This window comes from Mus musculus, chromosome 4 (assembly GCF_000001635.26).
Source record: "Mus musculus strain C57BL/6J chromosome 4, GRCm38.p6 C57BL/6J".
Taxonomy (NCBI): domain Eukaryota; kingdom Metazoa; phylum Chordata; class Mammalia; order Rodentia; family Muridae; genus Mus; species Mus musculus.
Genome location: NC_000070.6, coordinates 88,226,518 through 88,252,818, shown reverse-complemented (window position 1 = coordinate 88,252,818; position 26,301 = coordinate 88,226,518). Strand labels below are relative to the sequence as shown.

Here is a 26,301-nt window from a genome sequence, read left to right as displayed (position 1 = left end):
GTTGAGACCATGACCGTGGGCACTTTTGAAGTTGGACTGAAAATGAATTTTGCATTATGTTATGGCTGTAAGACTACAGAGGCCAGGAAGTAGAATGTGGTGGCTTGAGTTATAAAAGTTGCCCATAGTCTTGAACACTTTAACACTTGGTTGCTGGCTGGTGGCAGCTAGCAGCACTGCCACGGAGAACTGTAATAGTCAGGAATCATTAGCCTAAATCAGCTCCTCCTTGGTCATGGTGTTTTATCACAGCAAAAGAAAGGTAACTAATGTATCAACCATGTATATAGAATGCTTAGTACATATAATAATTTAACAGAAATATATGCTCCTTCATGGCTTTGATTTTTTTTTAATTAAAATAATTTATTTGGTTTCCTATATCTTACATAAGCTTTGGATGACATCTAAAACTACTGTAACTTTTTAATTATATCTGGCACAGTGGCCACTCTTTCATAAGAACTGACATTTAGGGTTTCTCCATCCACCTACTTAAATTTTATTTTACAGGGAAACATGAAGGTTTAAAATAGTTATTCATACTTTACAAAACAGTGTTAAATGTCTTCTACCATACTTGGAAAACAAAGTTCCAAGGTTATGTACCATTTTAACAGACAAACATGTGTACTGCTCTTCCTTCCCAAAAACTCCAGCCAGGAACTAATAGCTATTCCTATGACATCAGCTAAGTATCCACTTGCAGGTGACTACATAATCCATAAGCACACACCAGAAAAATACTAGGAGACACACAGACACTCAGACACATACACATATGAACACACTATCTTAAGGTATGTAAATGGATAAAAGATTGCCCTTTTCCTATAAGACAAAAAAGGAGGAATAGCATCCTGGAAGAGGATGTAACCTGTAACTCCTAGAAAACATTATGCTATGTAAAAGTCATCTTTAAACTCCACATACGTGTGGTTCACTTACATAAGGTGTCCCAAACTGTTAAGTCTATAGTTATAAGAAGTAGGATACTAGTTATATAAGGCTGAAAGTGGGGTACAGACAGTGGTGGAACATTCCAGGGTGACTGCTGAAGAGTACGGAGAGTCCTCTGGGGATGAAGAAACTGTTCCAAACCTAGCTGTTATGGTTGAAGACCTCTATGGACATAAAAACAGTAATCATTTTGTAAATAAACGGAGTGAATTTTATTGTATGTGAATTTCAATAAAGCTTTTTTTCAAAAAAAAATATTCAATTTATAATAACTGCAAGAGAGCTGGTGTTTTCGAATCAGGGAGATCTAAGTTCAAACCTCACTGTGCAATGTTAAACCAAAGCTCACCACAACAGCTAAAGAAGTTGACTTCACACTAGTAAAGGCAACAATCTGTAAAGATATTATAATCTTAAACAAATATACACCCCTGCATTCCCTAATAGACTGATCATGCAGAAAACAAGAAAACAAACAAAAAAATCAAAACAGAGTAGAAGAGCTAAATGACATCCCAGATCAAGTGAACCTAACAGTTACAAACAATCCAAACACAACTAGTTACAAATTCTTCTGAAGCCCATGGAACTTTTACTAAAATATATCACATGCTGGGACACAAAACAGAGTTCCAAAAAATACCAAAAACTGAAATGCCCCTTGTATTTGATCTGACCACAATGAAACAAAGTTTCAAACCAATAGCAATAGATACTACCAAAATTATTGATGGAAAGTTAGCACATTATTTAATGATTAATAGGTCACTGAACAAATAAAACAGAAAAATCACAAATCCACAGAACTAAATGAAAATGAAAGCATAATATCTATGCTACACAATGAAGGCAGCCCTGAGAGGAAGGCTTAAAGTTCCAAGTACATCAAAAAATTCAGAGAGAGCCTAAGGAAGCAATTCAATGATGGGCCTTAATACCTGGAGGCCTTGGAAAAATATGGACGAACTCTATCTCAGAGCAGGAGGCAGAGACAAATGACCTAGATCTGTGCAGAAACTGATGAAATAGAAACAAAGTGATAATACAAAGAATCAATGACTGCTGGTTCCTTGAGAAGATTAAGACTGACAACCCTTTACCCTAACAATGGAAAGAAAGTCAGAAGATCCAAATTAATAAAACTAGAGTTTGTAAAAACGAAACAGTACAACGGACACCAGTCAAATCCAAGGGCATTGCAACCCTACATATCACCAAACTTGAAAACCTAAAGGAAATTAATTTGTATTGTATACAACCTACCAGAAATAAACCGAGAAGACATAAACAAACAATGAGATTGAAGCAGAAATAACTTTCCAAAAAAACAAACAAGCAAACAAATAAACAAAAAATTAAACCTCAGGCCCAGACAGATGTCACACAAATTTATCAGACCAGTAAAAAAGATGTAAAAGTAGAATTTCTCAAACTGTGATGTAACATAGAAAAAGGAAAGAAGATAAAGATGCAATAACAAAAAAATATATATGTATATATATACCAATCTCTCTGGTAAATATAGATGCAAAAGTTCTCTATAAAAGAAAGACTCACAAACCAATTCAAGCAAAAAGTCACCTGCCATGATCAAGTTGCCTTTAGCTAAAAGATACAAGAATGATTCAACATATATAAATCAATGAATATAATGTGTCACATTAACATGCTCAAGAACAGAAAAGACATGAGAGAAAACTTTTGACAAAAATCCAACATCCGGTCATGTTAAAAGTTATGAAGGATTGAGGAATACGGGGCCACATCTCGGGAAACCAAAGGCAATACACAAGAGGCCCACAGTCAGCAGCATTCTAAATGAGGAAAAGCATGGAGCTCTTCTACCAAAGTCACAAACACAACACAGGTACCTGCACTCTCCATTCACATTCAATGGAGTGCGTGAAGTCTGAGCTGCAGCAGTAAGGCAAGTGGGGAGGAAAAGGAAAGGAAGAAGCCAATGGATCCTTACTTGTACATGATGCAATTCTATACATCAAAGAACCTAAATGCCCCCACCAGAAATCTCCTACAGATGGGAAACACTTTCAACAAATTCCTGTTTGTAGATAATACGATTCTATACATAAAAGAACTTAATGTCCTACCAGAAATCTCCAAGAGCTGATAAATACTTTCAGCAAAGTGACAGGATACAAAATTAACACACAAAAATCCATAGTCTTCCTACATAGCAAAGATAAACATACTGACCTAACCAAGGAAGTTAAAGACCTATACAATGAAAAATGTAAAACACCAAAGAAATAGAAGACACCAGAAGATGGAGAAATCTTGTATGTCCATTGGTAGGATTACTGTGAAAATAGCCATCCTACAAAAACCAATCTATATTTAGTACAATTACCATCAAGATTCCAATGGGCCTAGCAAACACATAAGTGGATGCTCACAGTCAGCTATTGGATGGAGCACAGGGCCCCCAATGGAGGAGCTAGAGAAAGTATCCAAGGAGCTAAAGAGATCTGCAACCCTGTAGGTGCAACATTATGAACTAACCAGTACCCCGGAGCTCTTGACTCTAGCTGCATATGAATCAGAAGATGGCCTAGTCGGCCATCATTGGAAAGAGAGGCCCATTTACTGGGGCAAACTTTATATGCCCCAGTACAGGGGAATGCCAGGGCCAAAAAATGGGAATGGGTGGGTAGGAAAGTGGGGGGGAGGGTATGGGGGACTTATGGGATAGCATTCTAAATGTAATTGAGGAAAATATGTAATAATAAAAAATATATATTAAAAAAATGACATGTACAAGAATGAGACAGACCTTTCTCTTATCATGAACAAAATTCATTCTAATAGATCAAGGACCTCAAACTAAAAGCTGGTATCCTAAATCTGATGGAGAAGACAGTAAAGAATATACTTACAGGCACAGAAAGAGATTCCCTCTGGAAGACTACAGAAGCACAGTAATACTGATAAAGTGGTCCGTAAAACATTAAAAACATATGTACAACAAAAAAAGCCATCAATTCTGTAAGGAGGCAGCCTAAAAAATGGGGTAGGGAGAATATTTACCAACTATTTATCTAACAGTGGGTTAATGTTTAAAATATATAACAAACTCAAAACACTAAGAAAACCGCAATCCAATTTTAAAATGGGATACTAAACAGAGTTCTCAAAAGAAAAAATACAAATGGTCAAGAATTTTTTTAAATTTTTCAACATCCTTAGCCATAAGCAAAATATAAAGGAAAACTACTTTATGGAATTTCATCTTATTCCAGTAAGAAAAATTAAGATGAATAAAATAATTGAACACAAATACATGAATCTTGGGAAAAGAAAAAAATCTTACTCATTCTTAGTAAGATTTCAAACTGGGAAGACTGCCCCTATGGAAGTCAGTGTGTAGGTTCCTCAAAGATCTCAACTCAACTGTACCACTCCAGGGCATATACCAAAAGGATTCTGTAACCTACTATAGAAATACTTGCTCATACATGTTTGTTACTGTCTCATTCACAATAGATAAAAAGTGGAAACCGCCTGGATGTCTATGGACTGATGAGTGAGTCAGGAAAATATGGTTCATATATACACTGTAATGCTATTAAGCTGTAAAAAAATATAAAATTAGGAAACTTACAAGTAAATGGCTATAGCTGGAAATAATCATTGTGAGTGAGGTAACCCAGATTCAGAAGAGCAAAGAACATATGCTCTCTCTAACATGTTGCCCTAACTTTGAATCTTTCAATACATGGGTTTAAAGTAGAGTGCCTGTAGATGTCAGGAAACTAACGAGTGATCATGGGATAGGGTGGATGATGGGATAGGGTGATCATGGGATAGGGTGGATGATGGGATAGGGTGATCATGGGATAGGGTGGATGATGGGATAGGGTGATCATGGGATAGGGTGGATGATGGGATAGGGTGATCATGGGATAGGGTGGATGATGGGATAGGGTGATCATGGGATAGGGTGGATGATGGGATAGGGTGATCATGGGATAGGGTGGATGATGGGATAGGGTGATCATGGGATAGGGTGGATGATGGGATAGGGTGGTCATGGGATAGGGTGGATGATGGGATAGGGTGATCATGGGATAGGGTGGATGATGGGATAGGGTGGTCATGGGATAGGGTGGATGATGGGATAGGGTGATCATGGGATAGGGTGGATGATGGGATAGGGTGATCATGGGATAGGGTGGAGAGGGTATTCCAGGGCAGAGGAAGAACAGAAGCCACATGATAGAAAGGGGGGAGACTAAAAGGGGAGGAAAGATTAAACGGTGAGAAATGGAACAGTGGGTAGAGGAAGGGATAAAAAAGAAATTCTAAACTGCTTTGTAAATGCAATTTAGAAACTCAATATATTACACAATTCCTAAAATACATAGAATACATATGTAAGAAAATGTTATGGCCTGGAGAGATAAGATCGCTCAGCAGGTAAGAACACGTGTTGTTCTTGCAGAGGACCCAGGTTCAGTTCCCAGAATCCACAGGATGTTGCAAAACATTCTCTAACTCCAATTCCAGTTGATTTGGCAGTCTCGTCTGCCCTCCATGTATAGCAGGCATGTACATTGTACACATATATGCAGAAAGAACATGCATACACAAAAAATAAGATAAATCTAAACCAGTATTCAAATGGAGTTCCCATACATGAGGGATGGAGAATAATGCCTCATTCAGGAATGTAGGTCAAAACCAAAGATCTAGTGTCAGACGTGGGTTACCATGACTTTGTGAGTTGTTGCTCACTAGGTCACAAAGACCTTCAAACATTACAGATTATTGACATTGCTCTTGGAATTTGATGACACTGTCATAGGATATCAAAAAATCAAGCTAGTAATGACCTAAAAGCTTTATACCTACTGGGACGATTTCATAATGCTGAGAGCTGCAGGCCAGCAAGGGCTACATAGTGAGAACCTCAAACACATACAATTAAAATACAAGTATGTGTTTGAAGGGTGGGAAGAGTCATGAATTTTGGGGGAGAAACTAGTAGGGGAGATATAAGGGAAAGATGATAAGGAGTGAGTTTGAAGGACTTGTTATGCATGTATGAAACTCTCAAACAATAATCATTTTCTATTTTTCTTTTTCTTAAAAATATATTTTTATATATATTCTGATTACAGTTTTCCCTCCTCCAATTCCTCTGAGATCCTCCCCACCTCCCCTCCCATCCAAATCTATACGCTTTGTGTCTCTCCTTAGAAAACACACGGGGATCTAAAGAATAATAGTAAGATAAAACAAAGCCACACAAGTCAGAAAAGGACAAAACAAACAAACAGAATAAAAAGAACCAAAGAAAAAGGACAAGAAACACACACACTGGACACTTGTACACTGCACACTTGCACACTGGACACCGTAACATATAATCACAGGTCCTATAAAAATAAATGAAATAATTCTTAATTTTAAAATATGTGAATAAATGCCATGACTAAACACTTTTTAAAACTGCAGTGTGTGTGTGTGTGTGTGTGTGTGTGTGTGTGTGTGTGTGTGTATTCAATATGGGCTGCCTTTACACCAAAACCGAAAAGGTGATAGCCAGGGGCATCACAGAGAAATTTAGGGTAATGACCCTGCACTCACAAGTGCATGGTCTCTACTGTCCCCAGTAAGACACTCCATCACAAGGTGACAGGCCATGTCACACATCCAATGCAGTGGATGCACTGAGGTCCTATGAAAGGTATCTGCATCAAGTGTAGGCGAGAAAGCAGGGCAGGGAGACAGTGGAGGGATAGTCTCTTCCTGAGATCTCGGCACTGCATCAGGGAATCATTGAGGAAGATCCTGATAAGAAAATGCTAAGGCCTCTGGATGGTGACACTCTCTCCCCCATGCAGCTTAAATCACATGGATGCTGCTATAGTATTTTCAGTGAGCCTGAGGAAAACTGAAAAGAAAATCATTTACTGGGGCTGGAGAGGGGGCTCTGTGGTTAAGAACACACACTGCTCACACAGAGGCTCTAAGTTCAGTTCCCAGCACCCATGTCAAGAGGCTCACACGCCAGCTCCAGCTCCATAGAAAATCCAAAGCTTCAGGCCTCTGTGGAAATCTGCAATCACCCACGTGCACATTCATGTGCCTGCCCCATACACAACCAACCAACCATTAAACAGAAAGAAATCTTGCAAAAGAAATCTGGGTGTTGGCAACTCTTTCTGTAGCGGGTACATTTCCAGCCCATTATTCCATGTGAGCACTGCTAACAATTTCTCAGCGCTGCTATTTTAACAGGAAAACATTCAATATACAAGTGGATGGGTGTGCCTGTGCTGCAATAACACTTCATTTGTAAGCAATAACAAACAGAGATTACACTCTTTTTGAGTTTTTCTACCTCCAGTTATTTCTAAGACCAGGCATTTAGCTTGCTGGATGTGTCAGCATTCAGTTTTGAAGTCCACCATCAATTTCCTACATTAATTATCACAGTGACAACCTGAAGGGCCTAGTTAGCTAGCACGCTGGCTGCTACCTGGGTCATCCCACAGTGCAGGCTGCACTCTGCAGGACACCTCCACATTATCACGTGGCAGAGTCACTGACATCAGGTGAAATGCAGTGGCTAAAAAAGCTCATTTTCCCTTTGAGTTCTTTTATGCATCCTCTCTGTTACAGGATTTTACCTGCTAAAACGTTTTTGGGAACTGAAGCTACTAAGGCCAGTGAAATTGAGCAGAAAGCACCAGGATGTTGGATGCTGCATTTACCTAGGTTGGCTCCGTCATTACACTTTAAGAAAGGGAGATGATGGAGATTTGGACCGCTCCTTTGACTCTATTCATCGTAACTTCAAGGGCAGGGAAAGAGGCAAAAGCAGACAGCAACTTCACACACGAAAGAAGGACAAAAACGTCTGCACTAACTTGACTTTCAGCCCTCATAAATATTGCCACAGAGGAGGAGTATGGTGCCTGGGATAAAAACACACATTATCGTAATGATTCCAACAATCTCCTTCAAGCCTGGCATCACTGAGGAACACACTGAGGAGGCTAAGTCCAGAGAAGCTCTGAGGTCTCCTCCCAATGATACACTCCCACGCTACAAGAACATAACTACAAACTTCTGCTGTGACAAACAACAAGAAACAGCTAAGCTCTCCTGGCATGTTCTCATGCAACTGAACCTCACTGGAGTCTAGGCAAATCATCAACAATGCCCACGGTCAGCATCGGCAGAGGAGACTCAAGTCCTAGGACTACATAACAGAAATTATTAGGAATCCAGGTACAGGGGTCAGGCATGTTTTCCAAAAGACGCTTATCAAGCATCAAGATGCTTCTGAAAAGCTGATAGACCATACAGAAGAATAGACAGGGAAATGCAGCAATCCCAAGTCATGCAGGCAGCAAGCAGGACAGAGGGAAGAAATTGCTGGGCTTATAATTACACACCATTGGACCAGCAACTCCTAGCTTATAGAAATATTTGGAATATGTGTTAAAGTTTAACTCTAAAAATGTAAAGAGCAGCACGGCATACACAAGAGGGAGGGGGGAACAACAACAAAATACCCAATCACAAAGTGGTGAATGAACAATACATATACTTTGTAGCAAAGCACATATGCCCATTAAAATACGTATATAGATACAAAGACATGAACAGTAAGCATTATAAAATTATACATAGTACATCCTTTGAGTTACTTCTAAATAATGGCATTATGGCTTACTTTTCATTTCTAAGATTATTAATTTGAATTTTCTGATTATTTTTTAAGACTTATTTATTTATTTTATGTACACACTGTAGCTGTCTTCAGACACACCAGGAGAGGGCATCAAGATCCCATTTCAGATGTTTGTGAGCCACCATGTAGTTGTTGAGAATTGAACTTAGAATCTCTGTAAGAGCAGTCACTACTCTTAAACGCTGAGCCATCTCTCCAGCCCCGTATTTTCTGATTTTAAAATAACAACCATGTACTATACAACAAAAGAACATTTAAAACTCAACATGCATATTCTACAAAGAAAATCACTGAAATAGTGAGATAATATGGGATGAGGACTTTGATGGGCAATCCAGGCTGTCTTATAAATAAGTAGATGCTAGTTTCCTACTAAGCTAGGCCCTCTATTAAACCCAGAATCAGATATAAAGAAGAGAATACACACTGAACCAGCTCACAGTTCTCAGACATGGTAACAAACATTTACTATCAATTATGATGATTATATAACGGGGTGCCATGGGGTACACTGGGAGGGACACAAAACTAAAAAGCCAGAAATTATCATACAGAACAACCAGGAATCCTTCAATAACCCTGTAGTTGTTGATCTTCACTGTCAGCTTGACTGGATTGTAATGACTGGGGAGACACATTTGCGGTGTCTGTGAGGACAAATCCAGAGAAATTTAAGTAAGAACACCCACCCTGGGAGCTGACTTGAGAACAAGGAAACGGAATAAATACCAGCTTTCCTCTTCCTCTGCCTTCTGCTCTGCCAGGATGAGCAGTCCCTGTCACACACTCCCACTGCCTCCAAGGCCAGAGTACCTTCAACCCCATGGTGGACAGCACCTTTATGAACCATGACCCAAAACAATCCTGCCTGTCTCAAGTGGTGAGGTACTTGTTTATAGCAATGAGGGAACAGAACAAACAAAAGCTGATTTAAGGTCCTCCCCATTAACTTCATTATTAATAACCACAAATGTCTCATTAACAGTAAAAAAGGTGATGGGCTTCTTGGACTAGTAAAAATGTCCTGACTTTCCAAACGAATCTGCATTGCTGCTTCCTAGGATCTTTTACCACTACAAATACATAAGCTCCTGAAACAGCCACTGGTTTAAGGTCTTGAACTTAGAGTAAGGGGAGACAGCCTGGGGATGAACAGCAGGTTCAAGGAGAGATCCCACCTGAAGGGAAGGAGGAAAAGGATGGAGGAGGAGACTCAATACCCTACTCAAGATGCCCAATGTTCTACTCAGGCCTCAATGCATAGGTGTACACTCTTTCACATATACATGTATATACAACACACACACACACACACACACACACAAAGCGAAGCGAAGCAAAGCAAAGCAAAGCAGTACACACACTTTGAAAAACAGTTTCATAATTCCTCAAGAAGTTGGCATTCATCCCAAAAAGAAAATTCCTAGGAATATCCTTAGAAAAGGCAAAGATAAAATATCTCTATAAAGGCCTACACAGAGATGGAATAAGTATCAGTTGGTAGAGTGATGACCTAGTAAAGAAGGTCCTAGGTTCAATCTCCAGCACCCCCAAAACCAGGGTGCTAGCACACAGGCCTATAGTCCAGGCATTCTTCCAAAGATGGACGGACAAGGCTCAGGAGTTTAAGTTTTATCTTAGCCTCAGTCACTTCCTGGCTACTCGGACACACAAGAGACACTGTCTCAAAAAACAAACACTTTATACACTGATACCCAGAGCAGCACTACTAACACAAGTACTCTCACCAACTAAGCCATACCCCTGGGCGCCTATGTATCTTTTAAGAGCTATTTATTACTCAGTCCCAGTCTATCACAGGAATGATGAAAACATTGTAAAGTTCAAAGATGGCTGTATCTCTTGCTGAATACACTTTTAAGAACTGAATTCTATACTTTGAAAGTAAAGTTCATGGTGGTTAATTATGTATCAATAAAGGCTTTTTTAGTACATAGTTGTCAGGAAAATTGTTTTCACAAAGTTCAAAACCAAGAAAAAGTGAACAAATAATTTGTGTATAGGTACACCTACGGATAATGTGAAGAGACAATAAAAATTCACACACCAAGCTTAACAGTGCTTCAGAAAGGCACTAAGAATTTATATCTGGGATTAGCAGAGCTAATGAAATGAATGAATGAGATATAAATCCCTGCATGCTCACACACACCCTATGGGTTTACTTGTATACATACATAATCTGGAGTGGCTGCCATATTCTAAAAAGGAGAGGTGGCATCATGACTAACCTTTATTTTGGGACAACACCCCAAAACATCCTCTAGATATCTGATGCTCCCTGTACCTTAAGTTCTGCTGGCTTAGAAGTTTTGGTTGTCCTGCCAGTGAATACAACAGCCTATGAAATGTAAACTTAGATTCCCTGTGGGAAGCCACATGTGCCGTTGCAGGGTGGCACTGGCTACCGCTGGCCACCACGCATACATAGACAGTAAAGTTTTTTTTGCCAAGATAAGGTTTTGAGAATTAACCAATCAGATGAGAGATAAGTTAACCAATCAGATGAGAGACAAGTTAACCAATCAGATGAGAGACAAGTTAACCAATCAGATGAGAGACAAGTTAACCAATCAGATGTAGGCATGCAAATGAGGTGGTAAGCATAACCCATGCATAACCAATTCAGTTGTGAGACACGCCTCTCCTAAGCCTATATAAGCAGCACGAGTTCTGGGCTTGGGGTCTCTTCGCCTCTGCAATCAAGCTCTCCCAATAAACGTGTGCAGAAGGATCCTGTTGTGGCGTCTGCTTTGCTGGCGAGCCAGGGCATGCGCAAGAATTCCCCAGGCTACATTAAGGTTCTGATGCCCTTAAGAAAACAGACTCAGAAAGGTATAACACTGTTATGAGAAGTTATTGGTCCAGATTACTATGGGGAAATTGGATAGCTTCTCCACTCTGGAGGTAAGAAAGATTATGTCTGAAATGCAAAAGATTCTTCAAGATGTCTCTTTGTGCTACCATGTCCTGTTTGACTAAAGTCAACAGGAGTCTACAATAAGCCAATACAGGCATGATGACAAAGGACCCAGACTTCCAGGAATGAAGATGGATCACTCCTCAGAAAAAGAGCCAAGCCCAGCCAAGGAGCTTATTGGGGATGGAGATAATACAGAATAGGTAGCCGAGGACAGGAGTTGGAGCTAAATACCAGCTAAGGTCATGTGGCCAGTTGCAGAAAGAAAAGGGCTATAATTATTGTGCATGTTTGTCAGACTTTGTTAATAACGTTTGTGCAAATTGTTGTGTTAACTTTCCACAATTTTTTTACATTTGAAATAATATCAATGGTTATCATATTCAAGTCATGAGACAGTAAAAGAATGTCCCTCAAGGAACACTGCTACCTTTTCTAAAATATATTACGTGTTTATGGTTATTCATGGAATAGTTATATCATATTAGGCATAATGATGACCTGGCTACTGTTTTCATTTAGAAATTAAGCGCAACATAAAGAGATATGATTATGTGCCAAATAGTCAAAGGTAGGTTGTAATAGCTAGTCTTGGTTGTCGACTTGACTGCATCTGGAATTAGCAACCCAAGATCTGGGTGAGGAATTTTTAGTTAATTGGATCACTTGAGATCCTAAGACCTAACCTAAATCTAGACCACACTTTCTGGTTGCAGCCTGTGGAAAGGACATGGAAGAGGAGATTTTGTTCTTCGTCTGCTTTCCCTTATTCTCAACGGCAGGTTTATAGATCCATCACTGGTGTTAGTGTCTACTTCCTCAGAATGCCAACATATACTAAAGACCAGCTGGCATCTCAGCCAGACTTAAGAATTTCCATCAGGAGACAGACATTATTGGCCTAGCTGAACAACAGTCTGTAAGTCAGTCTAGTAAATCCTGTTCACACACATACACACACACACACACACACACACACACACACACACACACACACACATACTCGTTCTATCAGTTCTACTCCTCTGGAGACCCCTGACTAATATACTCGATTACAATGGGAAATAGGAAACATATGTTCCTCTGATGTAAGTATAGGCAAAAAATGCACCAATCCAGAGAAATATGAATAATATTTAATTTCTCCTTTAATATAAAGACAAAATAAGTACAGTTTTTCTTCATATTATATGGGCCATTTAGAAACCATTCTTGACAACACTGGGAAACTGCAATACTAAACACACAGACACTGGGGAACTAACATACACACAAAAAAAATCTGTTTCATCTCTGGAAGTTTTTAATCAGTAACCTCCATTTTTCAAACCCCTTTAGAGAATCTACCTGACACACAAGATATCATTGCCATTCATTTTCCTGCAGAGTCTGTAACTTAGCTCGAGTACCTGACACACAAGTCAAAGAGAAGGAAATTTACTCCAGTTCAGAGTACAAATACAACACAAATGGAGCAGGTCAATGACACTGTTACATCTGACTGTACCTCTATCATTAGAAATCAAAACCATATGACCCCGTCAACTGTTTAAGTGACTAAATTCCTCAAATGGCAATTTACATAAGTAGAGGCCCAGTGCCACAGCCCTGAATCAAGAGGGACAGTGCCCCAGAGAACACCTTACTCACTGCTCAATTCAGACCTTAGGCATAATGCATTCCATTATGCTGCTTTGAGATTCTTAGGGGAAAAAAATCATGAGGCAAAAATGCAAAGCTCTCTCTATTACTGAAGTAGCCTAAATCATAAGAACGCATGCACATGCAAAATCAAAATATAAGTCTACATTTAGAAGGATTCCCAATGAAGAAAGAAGCAGTTTTCTGATGGTTAAGGAAAGTCTCTCAAACGTGAAATCCTTTAAAGAAAACGCACACACTGTACCCTGTCCAGACTTCCTTCAGGTTGACATGTGAGGAGGACTCAGAACATTCCCGTATGAAGACTTACCAATGCCTTGCCCTCTTAATTCCACATACTCCTTAAGCAATTTAACTTCCCTCCAGCAATTACAATGAATATGATTTTAATCACAGAATCAAGGTTAATTCCAATCAGGGGTCACTAGTGTTTGTAGCAATGAGTCTCTTGGTGGTATTTTATACTAGGCAGATAAAAGGTAAAATACTCCTGTTCTTTTAAACATTTATATAGCACAGAAATGAGTTTAAGCACATCTGAGATGACATTTTTATGAAAAGCACGATTTTATGTCATTTGAGACCAGATAAAAAGCTTTTGAAATAGCCTTGCTAATTTCTTGGAAGGAACCAAAATAATGCTTTCAATCGGATCTCAAAATGCAAAGCCTTTCAAACCATTAACATTATTTACTGTGCTGCCCTCCTTCACTGATGGCCTTTCTAGTCCCTATGTCCTCATTTACCCCCGAAAGGGAAACCTGCTCCTTGGATAAGCTTAAACCAATATATTTTATTCACTGCAATGGCAGAGGGGTACAATTAGCATCAGTTCAGTCACATCACTATTCCCAGCTCAGTGGCATTGATTCAGATGAGCACAATTTGCAGCCACTGAGTCCAACGGCTCTGATGCTAGCTGGCATCATTAAAACCTTCCCAGTGTCCAGCCCGTTTGATCTTTTAAAGAATGCTTTCCGTGTATGACTGAGAGCCGGAAACTCCCAGCTGGACACTGTGCACAGCCTTCGCGCTCACTCACAGACTACTCACGGCAGCTAATACTCCTTACACCCAGGATTCTGATTCAAGAAAGAAAATTCTTCAGAAAAAAAATCTATAAACACAAAATATACTTTAAAATGGATTAAAGGAGCTTCATGAAGCAAGGGAGATCCTGAAAGTTATCATTTCTAAGGATAAAGTATTGCAGAGATCCTAACAAATATTAGAAAATGGCAGAGGACTGGAAACTGCAGAGGGGAAGCCAAATCAGGAAGTGACAAAAAATTAAGACCTCAGTTATTAAATGTCATACTGAAGGTTCTGATATAGAACTCAACATCCCATAATCTCTCAATGTTTCCTTTTTAAAATTAAAAACAGCCAATTAAAAAGTAATGGGGAAACTAAGTTGGTCTATTTAAACACACACACACACACACACATTATTTTTATTTCCCCACAATTTCCACTCATGGCTTGTGAGTACTGAATCGTAGCCATTGTATAAGTATAACACATCCAGTTAAAATTTTATTTCAAGAATAAGAAACTATATTTTAAAACCTGCTTGAAGAAAAGCAGAGTACATGTTATAATATCCACATATGTTTAATAAAAGGCAAGTTCCTGCTGTCCTTTTAAAGTTAAAAATACAACCAAACTACAACTTTCAACTGCAAAGAGTCATTGTGTAGAATATAAAAAGCACAGCATGGAAATAGATTCAACAAATGTACAAAAAGAGTTTTCATGCCCAGAAAGAACTGAAGGCATCAAAAACTAGGCCCCACACTACAAATAACAGAGGGCAGTTCACAAAGACCAGCAAATCCACTCACTAATGCATAGCAAATTAAACTTAATCAACTCCTCTGCAAGGTTATGCAGCCAATCCACCTTTAAAAGTCTCCACAAACAAAACCAAGAAACAACAAAGAGGTCCAGAGCGCAGTAAATACCAAATCCACAGTAGGCGACAGAAGCCTTACTGTACACAGCTGAGAAAACCTGCCATGCAACAATGGATCACATTTCCATACTAAATTATATTTATCACGCTAAAAATGCTTAGACAAAATGCAGGATTTCTATTGGGCATTTTTATATCACACTAACTCTCTAAAACGTTCCAGACCTGCTGTGTCCCATTGAAAATTGTTCCTACCCCATGGGGTTGTAAAGGAGACCTTAGACAAAGGGTTAGGATGATGGGAGAGGGCAAAGACAACTACCCTCCACCATGATTTCAGAAAATAAATAAATAAAAGAGGATAGAATAGCCAAAACATACCGCTGGCGGAGGGTATCTCAGGGGAAATCACCGCTGTGACAAATGGCCTGAAATGAACTCTTCCAGCGGTCAAGAATCCCCAGGAAAGGCCCCTCCCGTCCTTACCTACTGCTCGGTTGTACAATGCTCTGCTTTGAAAATGTAACACCCTGATGGTACTGGGCAAGATGAAAGAGCTTTTCTCAGTGATTCTGAAACGCCTATTAATTTTTGCCACAACAGACTCACAGCTGACTGAGAAAACACTGGCCTAGCGTGCCTCCTATCCCCATCTTAAGACCTTAAGAGAGAAAGTGTTCAAAGAGAATGAGGCCTCTTTCTGAGGGCAATGCACTGACTTTATTTCTGCACACACTGATTGTTTGTTTGTTTGTTTGTTTATCTAACCCTGGGCAACTTGTTCACACTGGAAGTTATGTTCACCCTAAAGACTCTAAGTTGACTATGTAAAATTCCAGGCATCTTGGGACTCACTCATTTGCACTTCTGTGCATTCTATGACTGAAAGAGAAAACTTCAAACTGTTCCTTCAAACTTTATCACATTTGCTAAGGCAACAATACAGAAGGAAGAGAATAAATCAGACTGAACAATCAGATGTCCACATAGTCAAGCAATTCATAGAAATTTGGTAAATTAGAATTTCTAAGGTGTTCAGTAAATAAGATTGTTCCTTCACCATAAAATGAAATACTATAACCTATAAATTACAAAAGGACAATATTTGTACTAGTCATCAAAGAGATATTAGCCAAGAAAAATATTATCCTAAAAGAAAAATGTGAAGTCAAAAATCAATATATTAACTGTCTTAAAGAAGGAATGAATTATCAGCTTATCTCGTCAGCTGAGATTTCCAGGAGCTTTGCTGTGGTTTGTTTGTTTGTTTATTTGTTTATTTAGCCAAGTAGAACCACAAGCTGCATAATATAAATATAGTCACTGCTCTGACCACTCAGCATTTGAACAGACTCCATCCTTTTAGAAACCTGCCCTAGTGAGAGACATAAATGAGTAAGCAGCAGTAGCTTTAAGATGACCCTGACCCTGACTCCACTGAGGACAAACGAACTTCATCATTTCGACTTTCAAAGCCAAAGACGTCCTCACCTAGCAAGCTTACGGGGGAGAGGGACGACGACACTGCACTGCTGTACTTCTTACACAGACTCAAGGTTTGGAAAGCTCTAGAAATCAATTTTAAATGTTTTTCTAGCTGATGTATTTTCTCAAAGCCAGGGGTATTCAGTTTGTGTTCTTATCTTTATTGATTTACTCCACTGTTTCAGGCTATCTCTCTGTACACATAATGATATTTGATAGTCAAAGACATAAAGAGTAATAGACGGACAAATCATGACCACATGCTTCAGGGAAACAGATTCATAACTATGTTGACTATGTCCATTCTTGAACCTGGTGATTACACCAGTATTTCACACATGCTACCAATTAGAAAACAGAATACATGGCCTCAGGGAACGAATGTTGACTTCTGAGGGTAGCACACCAACCAAAAAGAAAAAACTAGCCCCAAGATAGTAAATATTAAATATGCCTTAGAAGAGATGCTGAACTGAATAAATGTCATGACTTTAGCATACATCACAGGACAGAACAGCAGCCAATTCACAGAGAAAACGCACAAACATAAAGTGTGAAAAGCCATACACAGCACAGAAAGAGAGAAAGCTACTGTCAAGGTGGAGGTTTTTCTTACTTATCTAGAAGAACATAAAGCTATCCAGTACTAGATGTCAATAAAGGCCATGATTATTACCAAAACTAACAATAATAGAGTTTCAACAAATGAAACCCCTCAGGACATTTGCAGTATTATGAAGAAAACATAGCCTGTAGTATATTCATCAATAAAAGATTATACTCTAGACAAGAAATATATAGAAAATAAAGAATAAAAAAATAAAAGATTTTGCCACATACACACAACTAAGAAACTAAGTTAACTGATGGCAGTATTCTATGATTTCTTAATTCTCATCTTGCTGCCAAACATGATTTAGGGCCACTAACTGCTAGTGGTAGACGTTGTTTCTTTCTTAATTTTTGGTGGTTTGTTCCTTTGTGCTTGTGTTTTTCTGTTTGAAGACAGGGTTTCTCGGAGTCGCCCTGGCTCCCCTGGAATGTGCTCTAGAGACCAAGCAGCACAAACTCAAGTACGAGCTCTGCCTCCTGCACTGGGATTAAAGGTGTGTGGCATCACAGCCAGTGTCAGTCAGAAGAGGGTTTTTCAAAGAAGAGTTTTTGGTTTAAAAGTAGATATGATATACATAATGGTAAGAGGAAGGAGACCAGATGAGAATGAATAACTCCTTTATCCTAGGAGAGAAGTAAGAGAGGAGCTTTATTTAATGGAACACCTAGACAAGATGCCTCAGTGCCTTTAGAACCATGGTTCTCAGCCTATGGGTCTCTACTCCTTGCAGAGTTGAATGACCCATCAGGTATCCTGCATACCATATTTCTACATCATGATACATAACAGTAGAAAAATTACAGTTATGAAGTAGCAGTGAAATAATTTTATAGTTGGGACTCACCACAATATGAGGAACGAGAGTAAAGGGCCATTGCATTAGAAATACTGAGAACAACTGCTCTAGGAAGAACACTGAGAAACAAGGAAAGACGGTTTTCTAGTGGGCTCAAACTTCCATTTGTAAGTAAGGGTTTGGGTCAGTGAACGGATTTAAGGCTAAGTATTCAGAAATCCCAAATGGTGCCATTAAGTATGCAATGAGGGAAATGAAGCTTTAGTAATGAGGAAGGAGATACCACGGAAAGAAGAAATCACTCATATATTATGTGGATGTCAGGGAAAAGAACGAAGAACTACTCAGAACTTCCTTGAGAGACTCTACCTAACTAGGTACCACCTAATCAGGGGCAAGTCCAACATCTGACAATACAAATATGGACAACATTAGGAAACGGTCTTTCTCAGTGCATCTCTGTTTGTCTCCATCTGTAGCACAAGTATGACTAAGTGAATTAACCAAACACATAATCCAGTAGCTCTTAGTCCTTATGGAATACATTTTCACCTCTGCTGAAAAACAAAGATGTTCCCTATGACAGACAATGTTGTCTCTACCTTCAGTACTAACTATGACTAGTAATGATGTCTTAGATAAATGGGTTAAGAAAACCATTTGACGAACTCAGTGCAGCTCCTAAAAGATGAGCATTAATATACCTGAGTCTTACACTAACAGCAGAGGATGGGTCGGGGTGAGAAACAATGAAACTAGAAGAACAAAAAGACTAAATTACTATTTTGTTAGAAAAAAGTTAACTGGGATAAAAATTTAAAGGAAGAACTTCAAAGGGGGGGAAAAAGGGTCCTTTTGGGAGGTGGATGTATATGACACCTTGTTTTCTCAGCTGTTGTTAAAAAATGTTTAACGATAGGATCTAGCTATTTATTGAGAAAATGATGTAATTAGTAAAGTAGTGCATTCCAGTGCCAGATGACGAACTGAAGCTCCAGAAAGCAGACGTCTGTAAGCTCAGTGAGCTGCCATCTGCTGTATCAGTCCTGAGAAGGTCTAACACCTCTCCAACTGCAGGCCAGCAGATCTGACAGAATCATCCTGACAACACTTCCTTTGCTGCACAGCACAAACTACTCTCAAACCAAGATTCTGAGTAAATGTCTCTGAGGTCTATTCTCCTGCTAATACCTAGACTGTAACCCTTGAAGACAGGCATAGTATTTAACATAAGGGTAGTAACATACAAATACTGGGTGTTGCTATTGTTTATCATATAGCAAGTTTCATCATCATCGTCATTATCATCATCAACAACAACAACAAGAACCATGATTAGCCACAGCCCCAGGAGAGTTCTCATTCCCTTAGATCCTGCAGTGTGCACACATACTTTGTCAAAAAACACTGGCAGACAAACAGATGAACTTCGATGTGATTCTCCTATTTGCTCAAAACAGTAAATATTCTCTTTGTCTGGGAACATCTAGATTTCAGGCAATGACTTGCAAGTCTGTTCTTCTCCTCACCCATCTGGCAGATCTAGTCACCAGGAAGGCACGCTTCCTTTGCCAGGCTTCAGGTCACTCATGATTTACTCAGAGGACACAAGGACCACTGACCTATGGCTTCTTCTTTGTCTTGACTGATTCTAAAATTCTTTAATCAAAAAATTAAGAAGTAATCATATTCAACAGCTCCATACATAACCTCTCAACATAACAAAAACAAGTAAGACCAGAAATAGGGTCTCTGAAGAGTGTTAAGCTGATAAACCAAAATCTCTCAGAAAATAACTTACGCAATCCTGTTCTACTCTCCCCTCACCCCCAAAAAAAACAAATCTTAGAATTAATACAGAAATGTTCACTTACTCAAATTTGATTTTACATCCTTGTAAAACAGCTGAAGAATTAAAATGAATCATTCAGAAGTGCCTACCTCAGCCTGGCAGAGTGCATGAAGACCTTGTAACACCAAGGCGGCTGGAGTAGCTTGATCAGGCTTGGTGCATTCATTCAACACCTGAGAAATGGCTGCGAGCATGTCTGCACCATGCTGATAGGGCCTACAACAAATGACAGGTTCAAGTCAAAATTAGAGTCAGAGTTATTAATATTCCCAAATTTTGGACTATAATAAAGGCATTAATTCTTTCTTAAACCCATTAACTACTAAAGATTCACTCTTAAATACTAACAACACATGTTCCTGAAGATCTTTATGATTACTATCTACTGATACTACTACTACTACTACTAATTTAATGCTTATTTTTATACAGCAGTTAAATAAAAGAAGACACTTTACAAATCCATGCATATACACGTGTCCACATGCACATGCACACGCATATATATGGGTACCACTTCTTCTGCAGGTTTACTTGCCTCTGACACATGGAGGTCAATCATTCTCTGCCTGATTTTTTTCAAGCAAGGTCTGTCACTGGACCTAGGGCTTACTTTTTCAGCTAGACTAGGTAGTCAGAAGATTCCAGGGATCCTACTCTTTCCATTCTACCGCTGGGTTAAGGACACGAACCAACATGCTCAGCTTTCATGTGGGCATGGGGAATCCAAACTCAGGTTCTGATGCTTGCTCAGCAACACCACCCATGGAACTATCTACACAGCCCTGAAAAAGGTACTTTTCAATGAGTTTTACTCTCTAAGTCATAAATTCTGTTGTCAGAATTGACAAATTTTCATTATTTATTTAATTTACATCTGGACGGCAGCCCTGCTCCCTCCTCTCTTCCCAGTCCAACCCTCACATTCCCTCTCCCCATTCTACCCTCTCTTTCTCCTCAGAGATAGGAACACTCCCACACCATGGATACCAACCCACCATAGCATATCAAGTCAGAGCAGGTCTAGGCAGATATTCTCCATCTAAGGCCAGACAAGGCAGCCCAGCTAGGGCAAAGAGATCCCAAGGCACACAACAGAGTCAGAGACGGCCCCTGCATATGAAAACTGATATGTTTGAGAATAGGAAAGAAAAGACCATGAGTAAGTCCTCAAGACTGATCTAGTCTGATCCAGTCTTTCCTGTACCTCAACCTTCCCTGGAAAATGAGAATGTCGGCTAAAAACTTGTCTTTGTAATTTGTTCCATGCCAAGATTTTAATAACATCCAGACACACCGATCTTGAGTTACATAAGTGTGGCTTTTTTTGTACTATATAGTCTGCTCTTGCTGTATTGTACATAGTCACAGAAAAGAGACAGAAATGCTAAGCTTTATATTCTTACACATTCTGACTCAAGATCTTACTGGACACAGGCATGATCCATGTCATGAGCAATGGTGTCTACCTCCTGCAAAGCAGCAGGACACATCATTTACTCTGGGATCCTGGACAGAGTACAGTATGTTACAGGAATCCTACATTCTTACAGCCTAGCATGCATGTAAAGCTACTGAACTAGAAATTATATCAAATGCACCCAATCTACTTCCTCTACTCAGCTTTTACTTCACCCCATTCAAGGGGGTAGGGAAAGAAGGAGAAACTTAAGCAAAGGTAGCTTTGCATATGCTATTTCAGGTTTAGTTCTTCAATTTATCCCTAAACTCTGTCTTCATGTTTTCATAAAAGACTAGAGGACAAAAGGAAATTCAACATCATTTTCTTCCTTGATATATCATACTGTATGTAATGCCATACAAGTCACAATTAGGCCTTTCCTACTCTAAGTGCTTAGGAGAATCTGGCCTAAGTAATATACTGTGGCACACATCTGTAATCTCAGCAGCCAAAAGGCTGAAACAGGAAGATCATGAGTCCAAGTCCAGTCTGAGTGACCCAGTGAGATCACAAATCAAAAGCAAAACAAAGAATTGTTTATGACTACAGCCTACTGCTTAGTTGTCAGACATTTATATACAGAAGAAGAGGAAATGTCATGTCATATCATGACATTATAGTAACATATATCATGCTACCATAATACTAAATTAGTACCCAGAAGGGGATATCAATATCCTACACACTAAAATAAAAGACCCAATTCAAAAAGAAAAAACATTCTTGCTTTTGAAAAATAATGCATCTGTTTGAATTACAAAAAGAAAAAAGAAGAATTAAGTGAAAAGTACCCTCTCGAGGCATGCATCCTATAGGGGTCATCTTACCTCTGTTTACATATATCTCTGATGGACGCAGCTTTTGCAATCAGTTTCTCCCACTGGAGCTCCTTGCCCACAGAGAGGGAGGGCGCGTCAGACACGGCCATGAAACGCTGCAGTTCAGGGTACACACGATCCTAATAAAATCATTTCACACACACACAAAAATAGGTAATTTGCTAACTCGAGCTGAATAATCATTATCCTTTATGCAACATTTTCACCTCCAAATCTTGCATTTGCATTTGGAAATTATAACGTATCTCTGCTAATCAGCAGAGAATAATGCTGTTGTGATTATAGAGGCTTTCCTTGCAGACCTGTGCATTGTTCATCCCAGAAAAACAAGTGGCCAGATCTCACCCTTTCTACAAAGCCTCTAATCACAACCTTATTTCTATTACTTTCCCATACAAACGGAGAGATAAATGTCAGAAGTAGTGCAATAAGATTATTCTATGTTCTCAATTTCTGAGTCATACACAAGTGACTGTATTTACAGATCAAATACACCACAATAAATCAAAATTTGCCAAGGTAGTCATTGCTGGTACCCACTGCTCTTACCAAATCTGAGCAGCTCTGCCACACAACCATATTTTCTTCTGAGAAAAGAGCACATTTAATATGCAACAACTGGATAGCTAAGCTTACCTGCTTTTCCCACAGAGATGTCAACAGGCGCAACGTGACAGCTCTTAGTCGTGGAGTGGTCCCAAGCAGCTGAATTACCCGCAGGATCTGCCCTACACATACCTAGAAAAATATTAAACTGTCTTCATGAAGGAAGGCAACTTCAAGGTTTCAAAGGGCATTTGAAAGTCCTTGTTGTAAGTAAAACCTGGAGTGCATGCTTACTTACTTTGGCCCATCTTGTGAGAACAAGAGAGATAGCTTGGGGAGGAACTAAGCAGCCATTTGGGAAGCAAAGGGCCTAACCTCAGAAAACAGCAAATGTGAAAACAGATTTAGAGATTTAAATGAATCCCTAAATTTATCTATAAACCTTAGCTACTATAAAACAAAAATAAAAGGGAAGAAATAATCTGGGTGAGATTAGGTCCTAAAATTTTATAATATGAAGTAGGAAGCAATACCCACCATTTAGGTTTCTACCCTCCCCAGCCAAAAAAAAAAAATCCAGTCAATTGATATACTAACCTTGTGAACACCAAGTGTAGGCAAAGTATACAATATGTGATTGTATGATACTGGGTCTAAGGGTCTTCCCAATTTGAACATCAAAACTGGAATCAGATTTGGTACCTAAGACAAATTTAAAGGATATGTACATTAGGCCATGGTCTGAACTCCATGACTGTGGATAAATTAGGTTTAGAAGTGCCGGCTATTTGTTATTAATAGCAATTTCATACTAACACTAATATTGCAACTCTATTATAATGAATTTAAAACATGAGTTAAAACATGTTTAAAAAACTATGACACCAAATAATAAGAAAGTTAATATATAGGCTACCCATAAGAAATGTATAGTTCAATCAGACAGTTAGCACTTAAGCTACATAAACAGTAAACAAATTTACATTAGATATATCCAATTAGGTTATTCTCATAGTAAATAATTAAAATCAGGGTCCTACAAAGGAGTTGAGCAATTTACCATGTCTCTATACACCCCTGTTTCTCTCTCTATGCATTATACAATAAAATGAAGAAAATCAATTTATTCATTGGTCTCAAGAATAAATGTTAAGGTAATATTTCCCACAATGATTCCATTCATTAAAATTCCAGCTAAAATTACTTGGTTGGGATACTAGTTTTAAAAGCAAAGGGCGCTGAAAGCTAAAACTGTCTCAAATATCTGTACAACTCTATATATACACTGAAAAGATATTGAACTATACACTTTAAATGAGTGAACTGAATTTTATGATACTATAGTTTAAGAGGATACTTTAAAATTCAATCGAGAACTGGGCATACTTAGTTGCCTCCTAGAGATTAAAGTTAAGTCCCTATTGCTAAAGACACAGGACTCAAAGGATGTCGTAACTGATCTAAAAGCCTCTTCCCTGTGAACTAGCTTTCATAGCACCAAAAGGAGCTATGCTGGCTGCCAAAAGCAGGAAGCCATCAATAATCCTATCTGTGAACTCTACAAATTATAACAATAACCAGCATGGCAGGAGATCTCTGAAGGTGTAATAGTGGTACTCATAGCTTAGTGGTAACCAAAAGCTACCAGGAGGGAAATCATGCCAGGTACAAAAAACTGACACACCTACCCAGAACTAGTCAAATAATGGGTCTTTGAGCACAAGCTACTATCACCTCTTGACTAGATTGACAAAATTCCCAAATGTACTTTATTTATATATATATATATATATATATATATATATATATATATATATATATATAATTCTTCCCAAACGAAAATGGAGCCCTCATCCTTTCTCAAACAAGCTTCTCTTTGAAGTAGACAGAGACCAGGGCAAAAAGACACAACTGGTGAAATGTGGAGAAGAGGTGATTGCTTGTGCCCAGCCACACTGGATACATCCAGACCACAACTCTGATACCTACACCTCAGGAACATGGAGGGCGGGTGGGCAGAACTATTCTAAGAGCCAGAGAACTGGGAAATCTGCTGTAAGAGAGTGTCTTCTGGAAATAACAGAGAAGCTTCACTTAAGATCCTCCACAGTAAGGCTGCCTACACTTGCCTGAAGGACAATGTCAATATACATGTTAATGTGGAAAGGGGGACTCTCATGGGGATCTATCCTGAGAGAAGGAAATATAAGCAACTAACAGCTAATGAGAAAGTTCATTTTTCCTGGAGATGAGCCCCAACACTGTTTATCCAATAATCAGTCCTAAAATCAAATACATACTAACAACACTAAACAGACTTAGCAGGTTGTACTCATATACTTATACACATATATATGTAACAATAAAGAAAAATAATACAGAAAATAAGGCACACATTTGAGAGCAGAGGCATGATGAAGTTGAAGGAAGGACAAAGGAGAGAAAAGATGCAATTACATTCTAGTTGTTAAAAAATTAACTTGCTTAGCTCTGAGCCCCATTTTTAATGGGGTTATTTTTCTGCAATCAACCTTCTGGAGCTCTTTGTATATATTGGATATTAGTCCCCTATCTGATTTAGGATAGCTAAAGATCCTTTCCCAATCTGTTGGTGGCCTTTTTGTCTTATTGACGGTGTCTTTTGCCTTACAGAAGCTTTGCAACTTTATGAGGTCCCATTTATCGATTCTCGATCTTACAGCACAAGCCATTGCTGTTCTATTCAGGAATTGTTCCTCTGTGCCCATATCTTCGAGGCTTTTCCCCGCTTTCTCCTCTATAAGTTTCACTGTCTCTGGTTTTATATGGAGCTCCTTGATTCACTTAGACTTGAACTTTGTACAAAGAGAGAAGAATTGATCAATTCACAAAAAAAAAAAAAAAAAATTAACTTGCAAAAGGAAAAACACAAAATGAACAAAAGAGCAGGGTGCAATGTCATCCGTATCACAACCCCAGCACTGAGGCTGCTGAGGAGGAGGAGGACCACAGGTTTGCGTGCTAAGGAGGACTAGAGGTTTGGGGCCAACCAGGGTTATACAGCGACTTAAAACCTGCCTGCACAAAAAAAAAAAAATAAAATAAGTAAAACAAAAACAAAAATAGCATGCTTTCTCAAAAGGACGTGAAAAAAACTCTACTTAAAATAATGTGTGATTCTTTATATAATCCAAGCCTTAACCTGATAGACCAAAATGAAATAAAAAACTGATCTTTCACACTCCACATTTCAAAGGCTTATATCCAGTATCTCCTTGTTTCTTCTATCTTAGAAACCCATTTTTTCTAAGCTTCTTAGAAGGCATTGACTTTAATTTCAGGAAGGAAAAATGTCCTCTTAACCCTACCACCAAAACGTGTGACAGCTAAAAAATTAATTTGCTAATGATCTTTGCCATACTATATCACAGAAGCATGTGGGCTTTGCTGGCTATAATCACAGTACACAGCCAGAATTCTTAAGGGTTTTCGCAGGTGATAGGGCTTCGCTGGAACAGAAACTCCATT

The 26,301-nt window shown here is 38.8% G+C and overlaps 1 protein-coding gene across 6 annotated transcripts in view; it reads right to left on the bottom strand.

Moving 5' to 3' along the window:
• Positions 1 to 26,301, bottom strand: part of Focad (focadhesin) — a 316,392-nt gene that overhangs the window by 158,193 nt on the left and 131,898 nt on the right. For all 6 annotated transcript variants that reach the window (XM_030253421.1, NM_001081184.1, XM_006537886.3 and 3 more), the window contains 4 exons: positions 23,392 to 23,496; positions 22,885 to 22,986; positions 22,237 to 22,367; positions 20,037 to 20,163 (listed from right to left, as the gene is read on the bottom strand). In XM_030253421.1, the coding sequence (XP_030109281.1) occupies positions 20,037 to 20,163; positions 22,237 to 22,367; positions 22,885 to 22,986; positions 23,392 to 23,496 (465 nt within the window). The remainder of the gene's footprint in view (positions 1 to 20,036; positions 20,164 to 22,236; positions 22,368 to 22,884; positions 22,987 to 23,391; positions 23,497 to 26,301) is intronic.